This window comes from Microcebus murinus, chromosome 11, assembly GCF_040939455.1.
Source record: "Microcebus murinus isolate Inina chromosome 11, M.murinus_Inina_mat1.0, whole genome shotgun sequence".
Lineage (NCBI taxonomy): Eukaryota > Metazoa > Chordata > Mammalia > Primates > Cheirogaleidae > Microcebus > Microcebus murinus.
The window spans coordinates 12653819-12672125 of NC_134114.1; the positions used below are offsets into that span (position 1 = coordinate 12653819).

Sequence of the window (18307 nt, forward strand, 5' to 3'; positions counted from 1 at the left end):
TCAGTATCAGATAACACCTCCATCCTTTATCTAGGATGGTATAGATTAGCTATTAATGCCAAACCATATTAACAAGAAATTGGTATGAATATTCTTAGATTCAGGCTATAACTTTAATGCAGACTAGGGACTTAACAAACCAAGCAATACAACCCTGGGGTATTCAATTTAATCCAACAAATATTAACTTATGTATAGGTGCTGAGGAAATTTTATAAAATTGCCAATTGATTTAGATAGAGCTTGGAACAAAGATTGGTGTTATTGCATAAAACATACCCCCATGTATTATGCATGATTTCTAGTTTCATTTATTTTAAAAGGAGCAAGAATTTAATGACATAAGTCAAAGCCAAGTAAAGGACCATCCTAAAATTTTATGCTCAATCCCTACCAACCTTTTTAGTTGTTTTGTCCACATATTTATTTTATTTTTTTTAATATACTTAATTTTTTCAATAATAATTTATACTTCATCTTTTTTTTTCCATCTTAGCATCTGTTACTGGGAAGACATATTTTTTAAATAGCAATATTAGTAACTTGCCCTTACCGACTCTCTCCAATGCACTGACTTAATTTTCATGCAGATAAACAGCTGTCTGTATTAAAAATAAATTCAACTATTATATCAAATGTCAAAGCAACAGTGGTTTAAACAAGAGAGCAGTTCATTTCTTCCTCTTGTGAGAACAGAGACTAGAGGTCCCGGAGGACATGGTATGTCCATAATGTTACACCCATCTTGTTGCTCAGACACTCTCCAATCACACTGCCACCCCATGGACATGGATAGTTAGTTACTACAGTTCCTGCTACCCCACCCACATTGCTGCCAGCAGGAAGGGGGGAAGGGAAGGGCATTCCCCTTTCTCCTTAAAGTCATGGCCTGCTAGTTGCACGTACAACTTTCACTCACCTCCCACTGGCTGGAACATAATCCCATGGCCACGCCTAGCTTCAAGAGAGTTTAGGAAACACAGTTCAATTGCTGGTGGCCACCATCCAGCTGAAACTTGGATTCTATTACCCTCGGAAGAAAGGGAAGCTGGGTATTTGAGAATAACCAGAATCTGCCACAATACTCTTTTTGATCTCATTTCACCAGTTTAATAATTTATAATTAAATTATGCAAGTACAATAGCGACAACAATGGGCACAAAGAGATTTGAGAATAAACACAACTGATTCAGTAAGCACACAACTCAAATGGTGGAAGCTGTTATATACCAGAGTGGGTTAGGCAACTATTTTCTGTAAAAGGCCAGATAGTAAATGTTTTCAGCTTTGTTGTCCATACTCTGCCAGTGTAGCAAGAAGGCAGCCATAGACAACATGAAAATGAAAGAGCACGGTTATAATCCAATAAAACTTGATTTACAAAATCAGGCTGCAGGGTGGATCTGACCGAGGGCCACAGGAGTCTGCTACTTCAGGGTGTCATGGTTTCAGACATGTAGCTGTACAGAGATGTTGGAGATCACTGATTAACCTAGCAAGCTACTACTAGGAATTGTTAAGAGAGCTTCTACTATAATAGTACCTCCTATTTATTAAGCACATACCAAGTGCTAGGAACGACATCAGAGCTTTATCTCTATTCTCTAATCCTCACAACAATCTGACAGAGTGGGTAAAATGCCTCTATTTTCCAGATGAGAAAACAGACACAGCCACGAAGTGGCAACGCCAGGGTCAGAACCCAGTCTCTCCACCTTCAACCCACCAGCCTCCCAGGCCTGTTCTCTTCCAGATGAAACAACGTTCTTCTACAAAAGTTGGATGAGAGATCATCCCTCAGCTAACAATAAATGAAATAAATGCACACAACTTCTTGTCACGTCATTGGCAAAGCTGCCCTGCTGGATTTGACTTGTAAAGTTTTACCATGGCAAAGTTTTCCCCTCTAATCTTAAAAATAGCACTTGCCCTAGATGTTTATCCCAGGTTTAGCAAGGAGGCACCTAACCTTCATATTTTCCTAGGTAAAGCTGCCAGGATCTTAAGTGTCAGAACATTGGCAACTAATGGGAAGGGGGATAAAAGTCACAGTGACATCAACATCACTGAACATTGGTAGGGTCTTTCAAAGTTTATCTAACTAAGTAAAAAGAAAAATTATCACCCCCTGTCCTCACCCCAGGGAAGGCATGCACTAGTCCCCTCTTCCCACACATGGCGGGCTGCGCTAATGGGTTGTAGTACTCTTTCCAGAAACTTCCCAACAAACCCTCATGATCCTTATCAGAGCGCCAGGCACCATTTCCAGTTTGTAGGAGTTGGCACGAGAGAGGGAAGCTATTTGCCGTCAAATGCTCAACACTTGCCGTATGGGACACGACAGATTCCAGTTTTCCCTTCCACTGTGCCCAAAAAAAAAAGGATTATCAGTTACTTCCTTTATCACTGATGCCAATGTTTATTGTATCTTAGTTCATTGAACAAATCTCTTCTTCTTGTTTCAGCAAGCAAGTCCATTCATTCTAGGTTTATAATTTCTCTATGCATGTATTCATTTTATAATAAAATCTATATCTCAAAGCCTTCCTTAGCACAAATTAACTTCTAAAAGGTAGTTTTCACAGTATTTCAGGATGGAGAAACTATGACTAGAATCACGTGTCACTTTATAACGGGAATACGTTCCAAGAAAAGTCACTAGGCGATTTTGTCATGACACAAACATCATGGAGTGCACTTACACAAACCTAGATGGAACAGCCTGCCACGCACCTAGGCTATAGGGTGTGGCCTCTTGCTCCTAGGCCACACACCTGTACAGCACACACCTGTACTGAATACTGTAGGCAATTGTAACACGATGGTAAGTATGTGTGTATCTAAATATATTTAAACACAGAGATATACGTAGATTATATATCTAAATACATATCTACTGTATTTCTACAGTAGAAATACAGTATAAAAGATAAAAAAAAAAAATGGTACACCTACATAGCATGCTTACCAAGAAGGGAGCTTGCAGGACTGGAAGTTGCTGTGGGCGAGTCAGTGAGTGAGCAGTGAGTGAATGTGAAGGCCTAGGGTGTCACTGCATTGTACTGAAGACTTTGTAGATACTGTACATTTAGGCTATACTGAATTTTTAAAAATTATTTTCTTTTTTCAATAATACATTAACCTTAGCTTACTGTAACTATTTTACTTTATAAACTTCTTTAAAAAAAACTTTTTAACCCCTTAAGGTTTTTTAAATTTTTTTTTATTTTTTTATTTTTTGTAGAGATAGGGTCTTGCTATGTTGCCCAGGCTGGTCTTGAACTCCTAGGCTCAAGCAATCTTCCCGCCTCAGCCTCCCAAAATGCTGTGATTATAGGCATGAGTTACCATGCCTGACCTGACTCTTTCGTAATATCACTTAGCTTAAAACACAAACACATTGTACAGATGTATACAACTATTTTCTTTCTTTATATCCTTATTCACTATTTTCTATCTTAAAATTTTTTTTATTTTTTAAACTTCTTCGTTAAAAACTAAGACATGAACATGCACATTAGCCTAGCCCTACCCAGGGTCAGGATCATGAAGACATCACTAAGCAGCAGGAATTTTCCAGCTCCACTATAATCTATGGGACCACCATCATATATGTGATCTGACCTTGACCCAAACATCATTATGCAGAGCATGACTGTACTCAGAATTTTTGTTCCATTTACTCCAATCATGGAGTTTGCTCCAATTACTTTGGAGGGGAAGTTATCCACCACTAATGTTATAAACTACTCCAGAAACATTATACATATGTCACACAATTTGTGATTCCCGAATAGAAGAAGCGGTAGAAACTAGTAATTGCTAAGAAATATAAATACACTTATAATCCCCTTACCTGAACTAAAGGTGGAGTTTATCATTTTTATAGGCGTAATTTTAAGATGCTCCATTGATAGATGGGTTTATTTTCTTTACAGAATAAAGCATTTGCTTCTAGTGCAACCAAAACACCACCTGGCTGCAATGCCACTTCCTGAGTCAGAGCGCTATTGGTGCGCAGCTGCTTCTGTTTGGCTTACACGGCTAGCAAGGGGGCCGAGTCCTGATGGTAATTACTACGTGACACTCATTAACCACCGCCACCATCATGTGTGCGTGTCTGCCCAACTCCGGGAGTGCCAGTCCCCACCCATGAAACACTTGCATGTTGCGGACGCAGTGACCCTTCATAAATCACTGCTACCAGCCAGAGAGAACATTCTGGGCTTTGACCCTTTCTGCTCACCTATTCCCCAATCAGGCACTCACAGCTGCAATCCCCCTTCCAAAACAAAGAATCCACAGTCTGGTGATGCCTCCCCCAGACAGGACTAAGGGCCACAGAGCAACATCTTTAATAGCCCTCCATGGTATTTGCCATGGGGTGACAATTACTCCCAGAGCAGGCTAACCCTGCAAAAATGAGGCTGAAGCAGGAAAGAGGGTGGTGGCCTGGCAGACTTCCTTTGAGACTCGCATTTCCTCTGTCTCCCTGATGAGCGGGTTGGTTCGTCCACATGGAGCCAGCCAACACGGCGGTCCCCTAGGCCATCACGTACCCCGTGTGCATTTCCCCAGGAAAACTGGGACATTCCACACCCCACCATTTCCCAACTTCTGCCTCAGGACACTGTGACTTAGACGCATTGCCGTACATTGCTATATCCAGGCTTTGCCTCTTGCCTTTGTCAACTGGGGATCCAGAGACAGCAGGTGCGATGGGTTTGAGACGGCAGCTCACTGATGCGAAGAGAACAGGGAGCGGAAAGGGTTAAAGAGAAATAGAAGAATGAGAGATTATGGGGATGAGCAAGAGTGTGAGGGAGAAATTACAAAAAATGCAAGTAAGAGCCTATCGGGGTAGAAGTGTCTTGCCTAATTTCATCTTCCTCACAGAAGACACTGGATGAGGACATGCCTACTCAGGCCAGCGTTCCCACAGGAGGTCATTTTATTTTCCCACAGTTGACAAGTGGTTTCATGAGAACAGCTGAAAAAAACGTAAGCAGAGTTCTAAAACTCACTTCTGCCTGGAGGTCTTTCTTCTGAGTTGTGGCTGGCTCTTATCGTACATTAAGAATGTAGGCTGCAACGGGGCCGACCAGCCACAGAAACAAATCCAACTCCCTGGATTTTAGTTGAAGGAGATATCTGATTGCTGAATAAAATACCAATTCTCAAAGCAACCTTTAAGCACTGAATGGCTGATGCCCCACTTTCTGAAAAGCAAAAATCGATGCATTGCATTTTTTTCTTCCTATTCCCAACCCTTAACTGACCTTTTCTAGAATGGAACTGCTTTTTGTGTCCTAGCCTTAAATTTAAAACTAGGTGAATGGGACACTTAATTGTCTGCGTGTGTGTGTGTGTGTGTGTGTGTGTGTGTGTGTGTATACATATACTTAATCTGTGTATGGCAGAGGCTGTTCTCTTAGCCACAGGATACATTTGTGCAACACAGAAAATGGCACCCTCAACCCAGGAGATGAGTACCAAACCAGGACATCTGCTGCTCTGGGGTCAGAGTCTGGGATGACTGGCAGTCCCACACTGGCTCTCTCAGCTGGATGCCTTAGCGCACAACCTATGTAATCCTGGGGTGGGGGTGAGGCGGCAGGGGGTGGGGTGAGGTGATACAATGAATGAGGCTAAAGGACCTGAAGGGAAGAGGATAATAAAGCCATGCAAAAGAAGAGCATATAGAAGTGCATTCCAGAGAGTTCGACACACCTGCTAGAGAGGAACTATAATTGTAGCTCCAAACTTTCGAATGGCTCAATCAGGGATGGAAATAGGACCCTTTAGAAGATTCACAGTGTCCATAAGATTAAAGCAAACCAACCATACAAGAGACATACCCGTCCTGAGCCTGCAACCCTGCTGTGGATACTCATATCATATCAAAGTGAAGATGCACTGGGCGACATCTTCACTTCCCCCTAGGGGATTTGTTCACTCAATGAAATCTGTGCCACAACACTGACATTCTCCTGGGTTAAAGCAATCCTAGGAAGTGTCAAAACAAGGTGAACCAAACACTCGCCCTTCATAGTCCTATCCCAAACAGGAAGAGCCCGTAGACTGCCCAGACCAGACCAACCAGCAATGCACTTCAGAGCTATTTAGGGAGTTGGACAGGTGACGGCACACCCTCAGTTGAGACCCCCACCTAGAGAGAATGGATACACCGCACACGCTGAGGACACTCCCTATATGTTATGTCTAGCAATCGGGATACGCCCAAGGGATAGACCACAAATAGTCGAGGTGTTTTCACTCTAGTGTGACCTGTTTTGTATTGCTTAAGGAAATGTATGAATTACGTATTATTATTATTATCATTATTGTTAACAATCACTTTGAAGGAGTTAACAATGAGCCATTCACTAAACTAGTCAATGTGGCTTACCATATTTAATCTATAAAACAAACCTATAAAGTAGGTATTATTATCCCCATTTTACTGATAATAAAGTGAAATTCACTTGTCCAGGGTTACCCAGCTAGGACATGGCGAGGCTGAGATTTGCAGCCAGGATCAAAAACAGCTTTGCATCATTCCAAAACCCATGCTCACCGCCACCCTGCAGAATGGTTAAAAGGGCTAGACTTGTTTATGCTTAAAAATGTGAGCTTTAAATAACCAGAAAGTTATTCTATGTAAATGAGCATGTTCATCAAGAGAACAGACCACTGGAGCATCACCTGCTAGGGAAACAGGTCGTCAGACTGCAATTTTTCTAAGAGCAGGAGAGAGGGCCAGATAGCAGATTTCACTATAGATATCCTTTCCACTGACAACTGATAAAATTTTATAACAATAAATATTAAGTAAGCATTTTTTTCTGTTTCCTTTATTTGTAAAAAAAAAAAAGCCCTAAAATTCTCTGATATTCTTCCCAAGGGAAAAGTGGGTTCTATTTTCCCTCTCGTCAAATCAGGCTCTTGGGCTGCTCCACCAATAGAATGCAGTAGAAACAATGTTCTGTTGGTTTCCAGGCCCAGGCCTTAAGAAACCAGCAGTTGACCTTCCCAACCTTTGATTCCATCATTCCCCTAATTAGAAAAAATACACTGTTATATCCCACTCTCATTTATAAATGCAAAACAATTTTAAATAACAATGATTAATACCAATGGACAAATCCAAAGGACAGAATATATTTGCAGGCATTCAAAAATGCCTCTGATGTTCAGATGCCACTGGGAATGCTTATGAGAGAGAAAAGCAGCACACAAGTATATGCATCATACACTTATTATATGACTATAATATAATATGTATAACATGTATTTCTTTGCCAAGAAAATACATCCAAGAAGAACTAGAAAAAAAATACAACAGTATATTTGTAGGGTTTTAAGCTTACAGTTGATCTTTCTATCTTTATCATCTTTTCCCCCCAATACTACTTTTATCTCCCCAAGTGAATAGCTATAACATCCTTTTGTGGGAAGCCATTTAATGAGATGTTGTTTTATAAAACATATGAGTAACAGTGTATGAGATTTGCCCCTTAGGCAGGCCTCTGTGCTCACATACCTTCTGCAGGACCCAGATTAGTCTGCTGTGGAGAAGCAGCAAGACATCGAATGGATGTGGACACAGATTTGCCATAAAGGGACAAGGGCAGGGAGGAAGGGGAAGCCCACACAATGAGGCTTTTGTTCCATCAGCCACCAGGGCCAGACCGTCCCATGGCCCACCAAACAGCAGCTGCAGCCCTCCTTGGGTACTGAAAACCAAACAAACTTTCATCACATTTTAGGGATGGCAGCAAAAATTAGTCACCCTGTGTTTATAAAATAGAAATCAGCTCTAACAGGGGCTCGATTACTGGAAACTAACTGGGGAGCTGCAAGGGTTTAGGAAGCACAGTACTTATTAACCGGTGATTAAGATATCTCACACAAAACAAACTCTATTGTAGCAAGGACAGAACTACTGCGTTGTTCTACGTGTTCTTAATCAATGGCAAATATTAGCCCAGCTGGGTCAAAGTGGGATTTCAAAAGTGGTAAATGTTTTCCATAACCTGATAGACATTTTCCATGACTGTATAGGAGAGTGGAAGAAAAATAAATCATTAATTCCTTCAACAAATCTTTGCTGAATGTCTATTACACCTTAGAGACGTGTAAATGGAGAAGATGTAACACAGAATTAAATGCTAACCCTTGTCTGGGCCTCAATCAGTTGTGTGCCGGGGCTGACCACAGGCTCCCGAGAGCCAGTATTGAGATTATCTACTTTCAGTGACCTCGTGTGGGTGTGTGGCGTGCACTCATCCACAGTGGGAGTATTTACACTGCAGGAATTGGCAAATGCTATGGCTCAGGGCTTCCCTCCCCCAGAGAGCCGGCTGTACAACTCTCCCCAGCACACCACCGTCTACAGGGCCCAGTGAGGGGCTCCTGTCCACCTCACCCCTCCCACTGATCCCCAGCCACTCTCCTTTCTCCTGTGCACCAATCCCACTGGCCTTTCTTGAACCCACACTGACCTTCTTTCTGAGTGTTAACACCCCCGTGCAACTACTATATACGTGTCTATTTGCACGGACTCAAGAGTCAGCTCCCTGCCTTCAAATCGCAACTCCTTCCCTTAACGACTTTTTATTTACTTCATCTCTCTGTGCCTATTTCAAAACCGAAGGCAGCAGAAGGACTTTTCTAAACATAGAAAAGTTGAAATACGCTCGTTCAGAGGAGTCTGCCTCCACTGAAGGTTGAAGCACACAAACTTGAGTTGGAGCACCCTGGTCAGGTTTCTGTGCGAGGCTTTTCTCATCCTCACCTTACATTTTAAAGAAAGGGTATCATCGACGCTGGGCTTTATCCACAATATAAAATTAATCCCATAATCTGTCCAACTTGAATTATTAGAACATCTGGATTAAAGCATACATTAAAAGCAATTTCTTTTAAACCTTCCAAGGACAAAATTCAATGCAATTACTAATGACATTTCCAAATACTACACAGACCGTTGAGCTTTAAAAGAGCTTTGGTTTTCTTAAATACAACAGCCCTTCGTATACCCTGAACAGAGAGAGATGGCAACTTCACCACTCTAGAGCAAAGCCATAACAAAAACTTCTCTGAGCAGCCAAAATTGGTGATTGCAAAGTTACAGTTTCACAGGCTCCGTGGGCTTCCAAACTTTTAAGTCTTTACCAAATGACACGTCAAAGAACAGTGCTTCACAGAGTCCTGAATTAGTGGCCGACATTTGGTTTTGTACCACCCACTCACCCCACCCCACACACCCAGTCCTCTCTCACATTACCATTTTGATTTTCTTAGTCCTTATGGGCAGGAATTCCCTTAATCTACTTATTTTTACCTTGCTGTGTGTCTCCCCCATTCAGGCTGTGTGCTCTGTGACAGCAGGGGCCGAAGCCATCACCCCATTCCCTGGCACAACAACTGGCTTAAATTCAGAGCTCTATAAATACCCACCGAGTGAACCAATGGACGTGTGAACGTAAATCTCCGCCGCGGAAGTGACAAGCCGCATTAAGAGCTCAGTCTTGGTGGCTGGGCTCCTTCTCCCTTCTGTGACAGCTGGGACCACCCTCTGCCCAGGCTGCCGAAGGCATTGCAGAGGACCTGCTGGGCCACGGCTTTAAGGTAGGCCCAAGATGAGGTGGGACAAGGAACCACCGTAGCTCCAGGCCTCTGGCCAGGGGAGACTTTTCCTCCTATTTCTTGATCTCATCCACTTCCCCCCATTGCTCTTTCCCTCTTCTCTAGCGCCCGATGCTCCCTGTTTGGGTTTCTGTCTTCCTCCCTTGCTGCAGAGTGTTATTCTTTCTCACCCTCTCGCCTCCCCTCACTGGGGGGATGGGCACACTTATAACTTTGACTCAAACGGTACAAAAGCAATTTATGTAACCCAAACGCTTGTACCCCCCTAATATTCTGAAATTTTTAAAAAGTAACAAAAAATAAAATAAAGACGAAACTCAGATTTAGCTCACTGGCAGTGACAGAGCAATCCAGGTCCCCAAGTCCCAAAATGGGACCAAAGTAACATCAATAAGTAACGTCAATACTAAAGTAACATCAATAAGTAACGTCAATACTAAAGTAACATCAACGTGAGATCCAACTAGAACCTGCTGCAGTCGAGTGCTCAGAACAGGCTCTGGCAGCAGATATACAACTTATAATAGTTATTTCTCTTTTAGACATGGCACCAAAGGACTCGTCCAATGGCATTTGATCTCAAATTTAGCAAGAGCAAAATTCCCTCTCAATATGTTATTTCTAGCCTAGCTCTAAACCTTCCCGAGTCTAGGACGCCCGTTCTTTCTGCACAAATAGAGAAAAAGCAAACAAATGGATGATGTAAAGCAAAGTATATTGCAACGAAAACCACCACTGTTAAGAGCTAAAAGTGATCTCATCAAAATAAAAGGGGGTAGGAGGGCAGAATAGGCTACTGCAAAGGAGAGGGAGTTTCCCATTTTCAATCAAATATGTTATTAACCTCAGTAATAATCATTATATGTGTATGTAATATATATTTATGTGTGTGTATATATACTATATAATATATATATGAGAGTATATATGCATTCTCCTTATTTATTTATCCTTTTTAACCAGTAAAATATTCTTAGAAAAATCCTTATGTTGTTTAGTCTACATCACAAACTGTTAGTTCAAAATATTATTAACCATTAACTGCTATTTAATTTAATTGTGAAAATACTGTATTTCATTAAAGCAACCCTATATCACATTTCTGTCAAATCTCTCCTCCCTTTCAGTCTCTATAATAATCAGGCTCCCTAGATATGTACTGAGGGTATAAAACGGCTTATAAATAGTGTTATTCCATTAAACAAGTATTTATTAAAAATGCCTATTATGTGCAAAATTCTATGCAGAGAGCTGCTGGAAATGCCTACGTGCCAAGAGCAAAAGGAAAGTCCTGTTTCCAGAAATATTAACATGTCACAGAAGGGGATACACACAACACCAGAAGATCAACCCATCACCTCCAAACCCATTTACATGTCTTCAAAAATGTTTTCCTTACTAGTTAGTTGACCCATATCCCACCCTAGGCACTACTATAAATTTCATCTTCCCGCAATTGATTCACTGTCTCATTTTATGCAGAAAGTTGTTTCATTGCTCAATTAAATGTCAACTTAATGTCGATGTACTGGAAAGGAATTTGTAAGAAAATAAAAGCTAGAAAATGAAAGAGATAATTAGTCTTGAAGGACGCTATGACAACTGATGACAATCACCACCCACACAAACATGCCCCACATACCGTGGCTGAAAGGGGATGCTTGTCTTTAATACAATGACAAAAATATATTTTGGTGCTCTTGTTCCTAGAGAGTTACCAGTTTCCACTTTCTTTGACAATAAAATTGTCAATGACCCCTTTCCCTTGTTTAATAGTTTTCTTCTTACTTCCTCATATTCAAATTTCAATGACCCCAATTGGAATTCCGATGAAGACATCTGAGTCATGCAAGTTTTGTTAACAGCAATGGGTGCAAATGGGCACTTTCAATATGGGGATAGTTGTGTTCACATTAGCAAGAATTCATTGCCAGTTTCCTTTACCCTCTCTAGATGCCACCTTCTTAGATTAGATATTAATAAAATTAATATCTAGAATTAGATATTAATAAAAACACTGATACAATTAATATAGCACATATGGGGGCCCAACTGATCACATTTTCAAAGATAAGACCTGTGGTTAAAAGACAAAGTTTTAAAACATCAAAGTTGGTATATTGGTCCATTATTCGGCCTCTAGAAATGCTCAAGTCTCTAAAATGCTCATTAGCTTAGATTTCCAACAACTATTGTCCAAAGTTAAAAATCCACCATCAAAAAATTCAAGCAGACTTTACATTATGTATGGAGAAACATTTTTTAAAAAAAAATCTCGGGCTACCACTTCCTTAATCAGGAAAAACATATTTGCATATGTTTTTATGAGTATATGATTTGTATCTCTTCAGGCAGTTCATGTCAAAGAATATTCAGTTTCCTGGAATTAAGGAATTGTATTCTTATTTTTTTTTTAATTTTAAACTACTTTTTAAATTAGTGATAATATTTTCATAAAGATAACCCGCCAATGCAACAGACTCAAGAAAAATAAGTGCAATATATACCACAATTACCTTTTGCCTGGTCCGAAGTCCTCACCTTCAGGCATTTCTGCCCTTTAAAAATAATACCAGTGGAGAAGGCTGTGGCACCTGCTCCCCACGGCTAATGAGGCCAAACAATAGTTTCTTTTCCACTCTAAAGTTGAATATCAGGAGAGGAAAAACCGCAGTAGTGAAGTTCTTTCCTTTTTGGGAAAAAAAGCGCTCCTCCCTTACTCAGAAAATTGGTGTTTACAAACTTCCAAGGCGTCTGCCTGCCTTGAATGAAGCTAGGAGCGGGGTTATTATGACTGCCCCCTTCTAAAAATAAATAGGTCACCTCTTACTCCCAGTACCGTGACAGGCAGCTGGGAGCAAGCGCTGCCCAGCTTCCAGCATTCTCTCTGCAGTCGTGTGAGAAGGTGCCCTGCCCAGCTGGTAACCTTTATTGGATGACTTCACCGAGGCCTGCCTGCCCTTTCCCGCTCCTTTTTCAACCCCTGGCATGAGCACGGGGAGGCAGACACTTCGCCCTGGGCTATCAAATCTCCTCTTTTGAGTCACCGGAGGGAGCTGCAAAGCAGAGAGCACAACGGGCTGTACCTGCAAGGGCTGAGCTTGTTTGTTCCGAGAATGTCCAGCCACTCAGCAAAAAGACCCTTTCTCAAAACAGTGAAACACAAAGGCCAGCACGCAATTGGGATGTTGTTTTGCAAGAAACTCTTTCTTCAGATCATCTAGATTTCTCAACTCAGAATAAGCAAAGCATATACACAAATGTTGAGTCCATGTGTTCATGTGGGCAAAATGCTTTCTCCCCCCCAGACGTCCCTGTCACTGGGCTGTGGGTTTTCACAGCTTACCTCATCACTGCCTAGGAGTTACCCATGACCAGCTACCCTCACTTCCCGACTGTTTTAAGACAAAAATCGCTTCACATCTTGCTTTCAAAAAGACCCAGAGATGGCTGGGTGCGGTGGCTCACACCTGTAATCCCAGCACTTTCAGAGGTCAGGGTGGGAGGATACTTGAGGTCAGAAGTTCGAGACCAGCCCGAGCAACATAGTGAGACCCTGTCTCCACAAAAAATAAAATAAAATAATTAGCTGGGCATGGGGCATGGTGGTGTGTGCCAGTAGTCCCAGCTACTGGGAGGATCACTTGAGCCCAGGAGTTTGAGGCTGTGGTGAGCTAGAGAACAGAGACCTTGTCTCAAAAAAAAAAAAAAAAAAAGGCCCAGAGAAATACTACTGGGATTCTTTTAGGAATATACCCTAAAAGCTTCGGATAAAAAGTTTAAATCATCTTTTTTCCCTGACTGGGAATATTAGAGAAAGCAGGATCTAATTATTAAGAAGCAATACCCTGTTAAAAATATGGGTGTTTCATTGATATGTTACAGCTAATCCTAGCAAGATATCTGTATTTCATATTTTACGTTTTATATTTGTCAAAGTGATTTTCTACAGCATTAAAGAGAGTAAAATGTCAAAACAATATAGTCATCTGCTTTCTTTTGCATAACATTAGCTATTCTGTGATGTGTGCTTGTCACAATTAGAAACAATTCTTTAAAGGATTAAATATTTCACACGAGACCTAACATCTTAGACACTTCAAAGTCTTAGGTTAAGCAGGTCCAGTTCCTCAGACACACAACTCAAGTACCAGGAACTTGAAAGAAAATAGTCATAAGCTGAGTTCTGAAGATCAGGGTGTGCAGAAACCTCTTAGAAGCCAAGAAATGTATAGTATTGTTGGAAATTCCAGGTTTTTAACACATTGATGGCCATACCAGAAAAAAAAAATTCCTGGGTGTTTTATTACAAAAATAGAATAAAAATTTTGAAAACAAAACAGTCCTTTTGAATTTAATGAAAAATTAGGGTGTTTTATTATTTTCTGTGCATGAGTTATATATATACCCCTTGAAACACAGTTCATAAAGGTAAAAGATGCATGAGTTACATTTGCTTCACGAGGCCCCAGGCTCAAAACTAGCATGAGTTAAATACAGCTCACATGGCAGTTAAGGTGTTAAAGAACTGAGAAGCTGAAATATACTGAAAATACTATCAGTGATAATATTTCAGCATTTGTATTAAACCTTATCAGCACAAAAGACTAATTCTCTTGTCTAATTCTTAGTTCTACCATTCTAGCCCATGAATTTTACCTTTTCTTCCTCCTAAACTCCTAGTTCACTATTTCTTGACTATCTGAATGCGACTATTGTTAAACATAGCTGCTGGTTACGACAGAGCCAAATATATCCCTGAAACCTGCCTCTCAATTTTACAGGACATTTACCTGATTAGTGCTGTCACAGATGAATGATCCAGTAGCACCAGGAAATATTTACCAATACAGATGGTCCCCGACTTACGGTTGTTTGACTTACAATGGCTCGACTTTACAATGGTGTGAAAGCAAAACACTTTCAGTACAAACTGTACTTCGAATTTTGATCTTTTCCTGCGGCAGCGCCATGCAGTGGCATAATGCCTCTTGATGCCAGGTGGGGGCAGAGTGCCACAGCTCCCGTCAGCCCGTGATCACGAGGGTAAACAAATGATACTCTACAGTGGACTGTGTTGCCAATGGATTTTGCCCACCTGTAAGCCAATCTAAGTGTTCCGAGAGCACGTTTGAGGTGGGCTTGGCTAACCTGTGCTGCTCAGTAGCTTAGTTGTATCAAATGCATTTTCTTTTCTTTTCTTTCTTTTTTTTTTTTTTTTTTTTTTTTTTTTGAGACACAGTCTTATTCTGTTGCCTGGGCTAGAGTGCCATGGCATCAGCCTAGCTCACAGCAACCTCAAACTACTGGGCTTAAGTGATCCTCCTGCCTCAGCCTCCCAAGTAGCTGGGACTACAGGCATGAGCCACCATGCCCAGCTAATTTTTTCTATGTATTTTTAGTTGTTTGGCTAATTTCTTTCTATTTATAGTAGAGACAAGGTCTCGCTCTTGCTCAGGCTGATTTTGAACTCCTAACCTTGAACGATCCCCTTGCCTCAGCCTCCCAGAGCGCCTGGCCTCAAATGCATTTTCAGCTTACAATATTCTCAACTTCTGATGGGTTTATCTGGCCGTAACCCTGTGGTAAATGCAGGAACACCTGTACTTCCTTCAAGCATTTCTTCAAGCATTTTAAAATTGCTTGCTCCAACCCCTTTGAGTACACCCGTGCTGATTTCTAAAACTCATAAGGACAAGAAGGGAAAATGTAATTTTCTAAAATTCCTGAGGATGGCACAGATAAAACCAGAGTGTAGCTTCATGACTGACAAGTGTTCCCACTAAGGTCCTACCTGTACCTTCCTCACCCAGATGACACCTTCTGTCCTGCTGGGAACTAAGGTACCAAAGTTTCCTTCACCATTGCCGATCTGAAATCTACTAGACATCCAGAATTTAAGGACTCACAGAATACACATGTGGCCACTGAAGCTATCACCAGGATTTTCAGATGCCGAAACTGTGACCCAGCAAAGTTAGGTGATCCGCTGGTGACAGAGCCAGGGGTAGCCTGCAGGCTGTCTGTCCCTTGGCTGAGGGATCTTCCTCTCCAGCAGAGCTCACACATTCTGGAAAAAGTCCACGTGGCCCAATACTTCCATATTTTACATTTTCTTGTATTCACACTCTTGCAAAATATGTACGCATTTAATTTTAGTAATATACTTTAGATGAGCATTTTATTTTCCTTTCCAATTTAATCAAATCATATGGCCTAAGAAAATCACTGCCATTTCAGAGCTAAATGTCTACTTTTCTTTTCTTTTCTTTTTTTTTTTTTTTTTTTTTGAGACAGAGTCTCACTTTGTTGCCCAGGCTAGAGTGAGTGCCATGGCATCAGCCTAGCTCACAGCAAACTCAATCTCCTGGGCTCAAGAGATCCTACTGCCTCAACCTCCCGAGTAGCTGAGTCTACAGGCATGCGCCCACCATGCCTGGCTAATTTTTTGTACATATATTTTTAGTTGGTCAATTAATTTCTTTCTATTTTTAGTAGAGACGGGGTCTCGCTCAGGCTGGTTTCGAACTCCTGACCTCGAGCAATCCGCCCGCCTCGGCCTCCTACTTTTCTTAATGCCATTTTCCTCTGCTGCATTCCCAGCAGCCATCTTGGGCATGAGGTGACTTGCGCAATGGAGGCCAAGCATGGCGGAGCCCACAGAAGCAGCAGCCTGGGGCCGGCAGGCACTGAGGGCAGTCGACAGCCCTGGACACCTTCTGCCTCTGAACTTGCAGGTAAGAGAGAAATAAAGTAACATTTTGAGACTTCATTACTCACACCCAAACCTAACCCTAACTATTTTCACAAAAAGTATAAGGAACAATCATTAAAACGAAACAAAACCGTTAAAACAAAAAGGACACTAGACTTCCATCTCAGGTCACACGGTGAGATCAGTCTCAATGTGTGAGGAAAAAAGCCAGATGTCTTCTGTTGCCCGATCCTCACTCAGGCCTGTGAGAGGGGTTCCCGATGACAACCAGAAAGTAGTTCATTGAAGTCAGCAGTTTGTTGTTGTTGTTTTTAAAGTGTGTGTTCTAGAGAAGATCCAGAATAGAGAATTAGATTTCAAAGATGATCATTCAGATCAGGAGAACTCAGAGAAAAGACCTTAGCGACACAACAGCTCTGCTCAAAGATGTCAAGGGGCTTCTTCTGAAGAATGATTGAATCTAGTCTACAGGACCACAGAGGGCAGGTCAGAGATAAGAAGAGGGGAAGTTAAAGGAGAGTAAAGGTGTTCAAGGTGTTCGAGCCCAGAATGAACCTGTTCAAGAATTCTGGACGTGACCCCCTCTGGTGCCTCAGGACTGGCCTGGGCGTCTTATGCATTGAGGGGCAGCAGGTTACAGGAACTGTAGACCTGCTCCATCCAAACCCTACCAACAACGAAGTCCCCGGAGATTCCCTAGGAGACAATGGTGGGCCTGGCCCTGCAGCCAGGCCACCACTCTGATGGAAAAGCATGCTGCACAGGTAAGCCCTGAGCTCACCACTGATGGGGATGTGAGGAGGGCAGGGTAGTTCTTTGCTAAACTGACCCGACAGGATTCTTGCTGAAGGCAGGCCAGGGGGACCACACAGCAGGCTGGAATTCTTAGCACCTGTGCTAGTTTTGAGGGCTTCTCAATTTGCAAATTGTTGTTTGCTCAATTAAATTCAAATTAAATTTAATTTGTTAAATTTAATTTGTCTGAAGTTTTTCTTCTAACCAGCTGCACTGTCCAATACGGCAGCTACTGACCACATGGGGCTATTGAACAATATATTTACAATGCATGCACTATTTTACAATGTATGTACTGTCTGCAAATATATTATGTACTTCATAAATCATACACATAAAATTAAAAATTTAGAGATAAAATGAATATGTTTTCTCTAAAACAGTAAAAAAATGATAACAACCTAGAGTTCTATCAGTAAGAGGTTAAATAAATTATAGTTCAATGAGATCCTATGCTGCAATTAAAAAGAATAAGATTGTTATAAAAGTCTTTTCCTAATATAGTTGTAAAAAGAGAGAGAAAGAGAACAGAAAGCAAAATGTATCCCATTCATGTGAAAATATACATTTGTACATTGAAGAAAATATCTGGAAAGCCATGTATGAAGATGGAGAGGCAAAGGAGGAGGACAAAGGGAGAAGGAGGAGGAGGGAGCGGGGAGAAGAGAAAAGAAAGAAAAGAAAAAGAAGAAGGTTTCAAAGGACCTGCACCAAAGTGTTCACTATGGCTTTCTTCTCTGGCTTAGGGAAATAATGATTATTTTTCATTTTACTGTTTGTATTTTTTTAGTTTTCGGCAACAAATACAAATTAGTCTTACTATATGAACAACAAAAAAATTACTTTTAAAATATGAAAAAGAAAAAAGATTACTTTTAAACGGAAGGGGGGCACTTTCCGGGGCTGTCCATAAAGGAAAGAAGGAAGGGCCCGCTCTTTCGCTTGGGACCCAGGCCTTCGGGAGCACGTCCCCAGCCGGCCGCTGCAGCTTCAGGACTTTTGCTCAGGCCCGACCAGTAAGAGTCCCTGCCTTTGAGGAGCTGACTGGTGAAAGACATGCACTGGTTGAAAGAGTGAGAGAAAGGAAACCAAAGCAAGCTCTCCGCCCATTGGCTCGAGAGTGTAAGAATTCCCCTTCTCCTCCC

The 18307-nt window shown here is 41.5% G+C and overlaps 1 protein-coding gene across 2 annotated transcripts in view; it reads right to left on the reverse strand.

Moving 5' to 3' along the window:
* RETREG1 (reticulophagy regulator 1) overlaps positions 1 to 18307 on the reverse strand; it is a 135021-nt gene that overhangs the window by 27391 nt on the left and 89323 nt on the right. The window contains exon 1 of one of the 2 annotated variants that reach the window (XM_012758553.2): positions 12169 to 13279. The exons of the other annotated variant lie outside the window; for it this stretch is intronic. Coding sequence (XP_012614007.1) covers positions 12169 to 12203 — 35 coding nt within the window. The 5' untranslated portion in view covers positions 12204 to 13279. Of the gene's footprint in view, positions 1 to 12168; positions 13280 to 18307 lie in introns of those variants that run through there. 2 annotated transcript variants of the gene reach the window in all.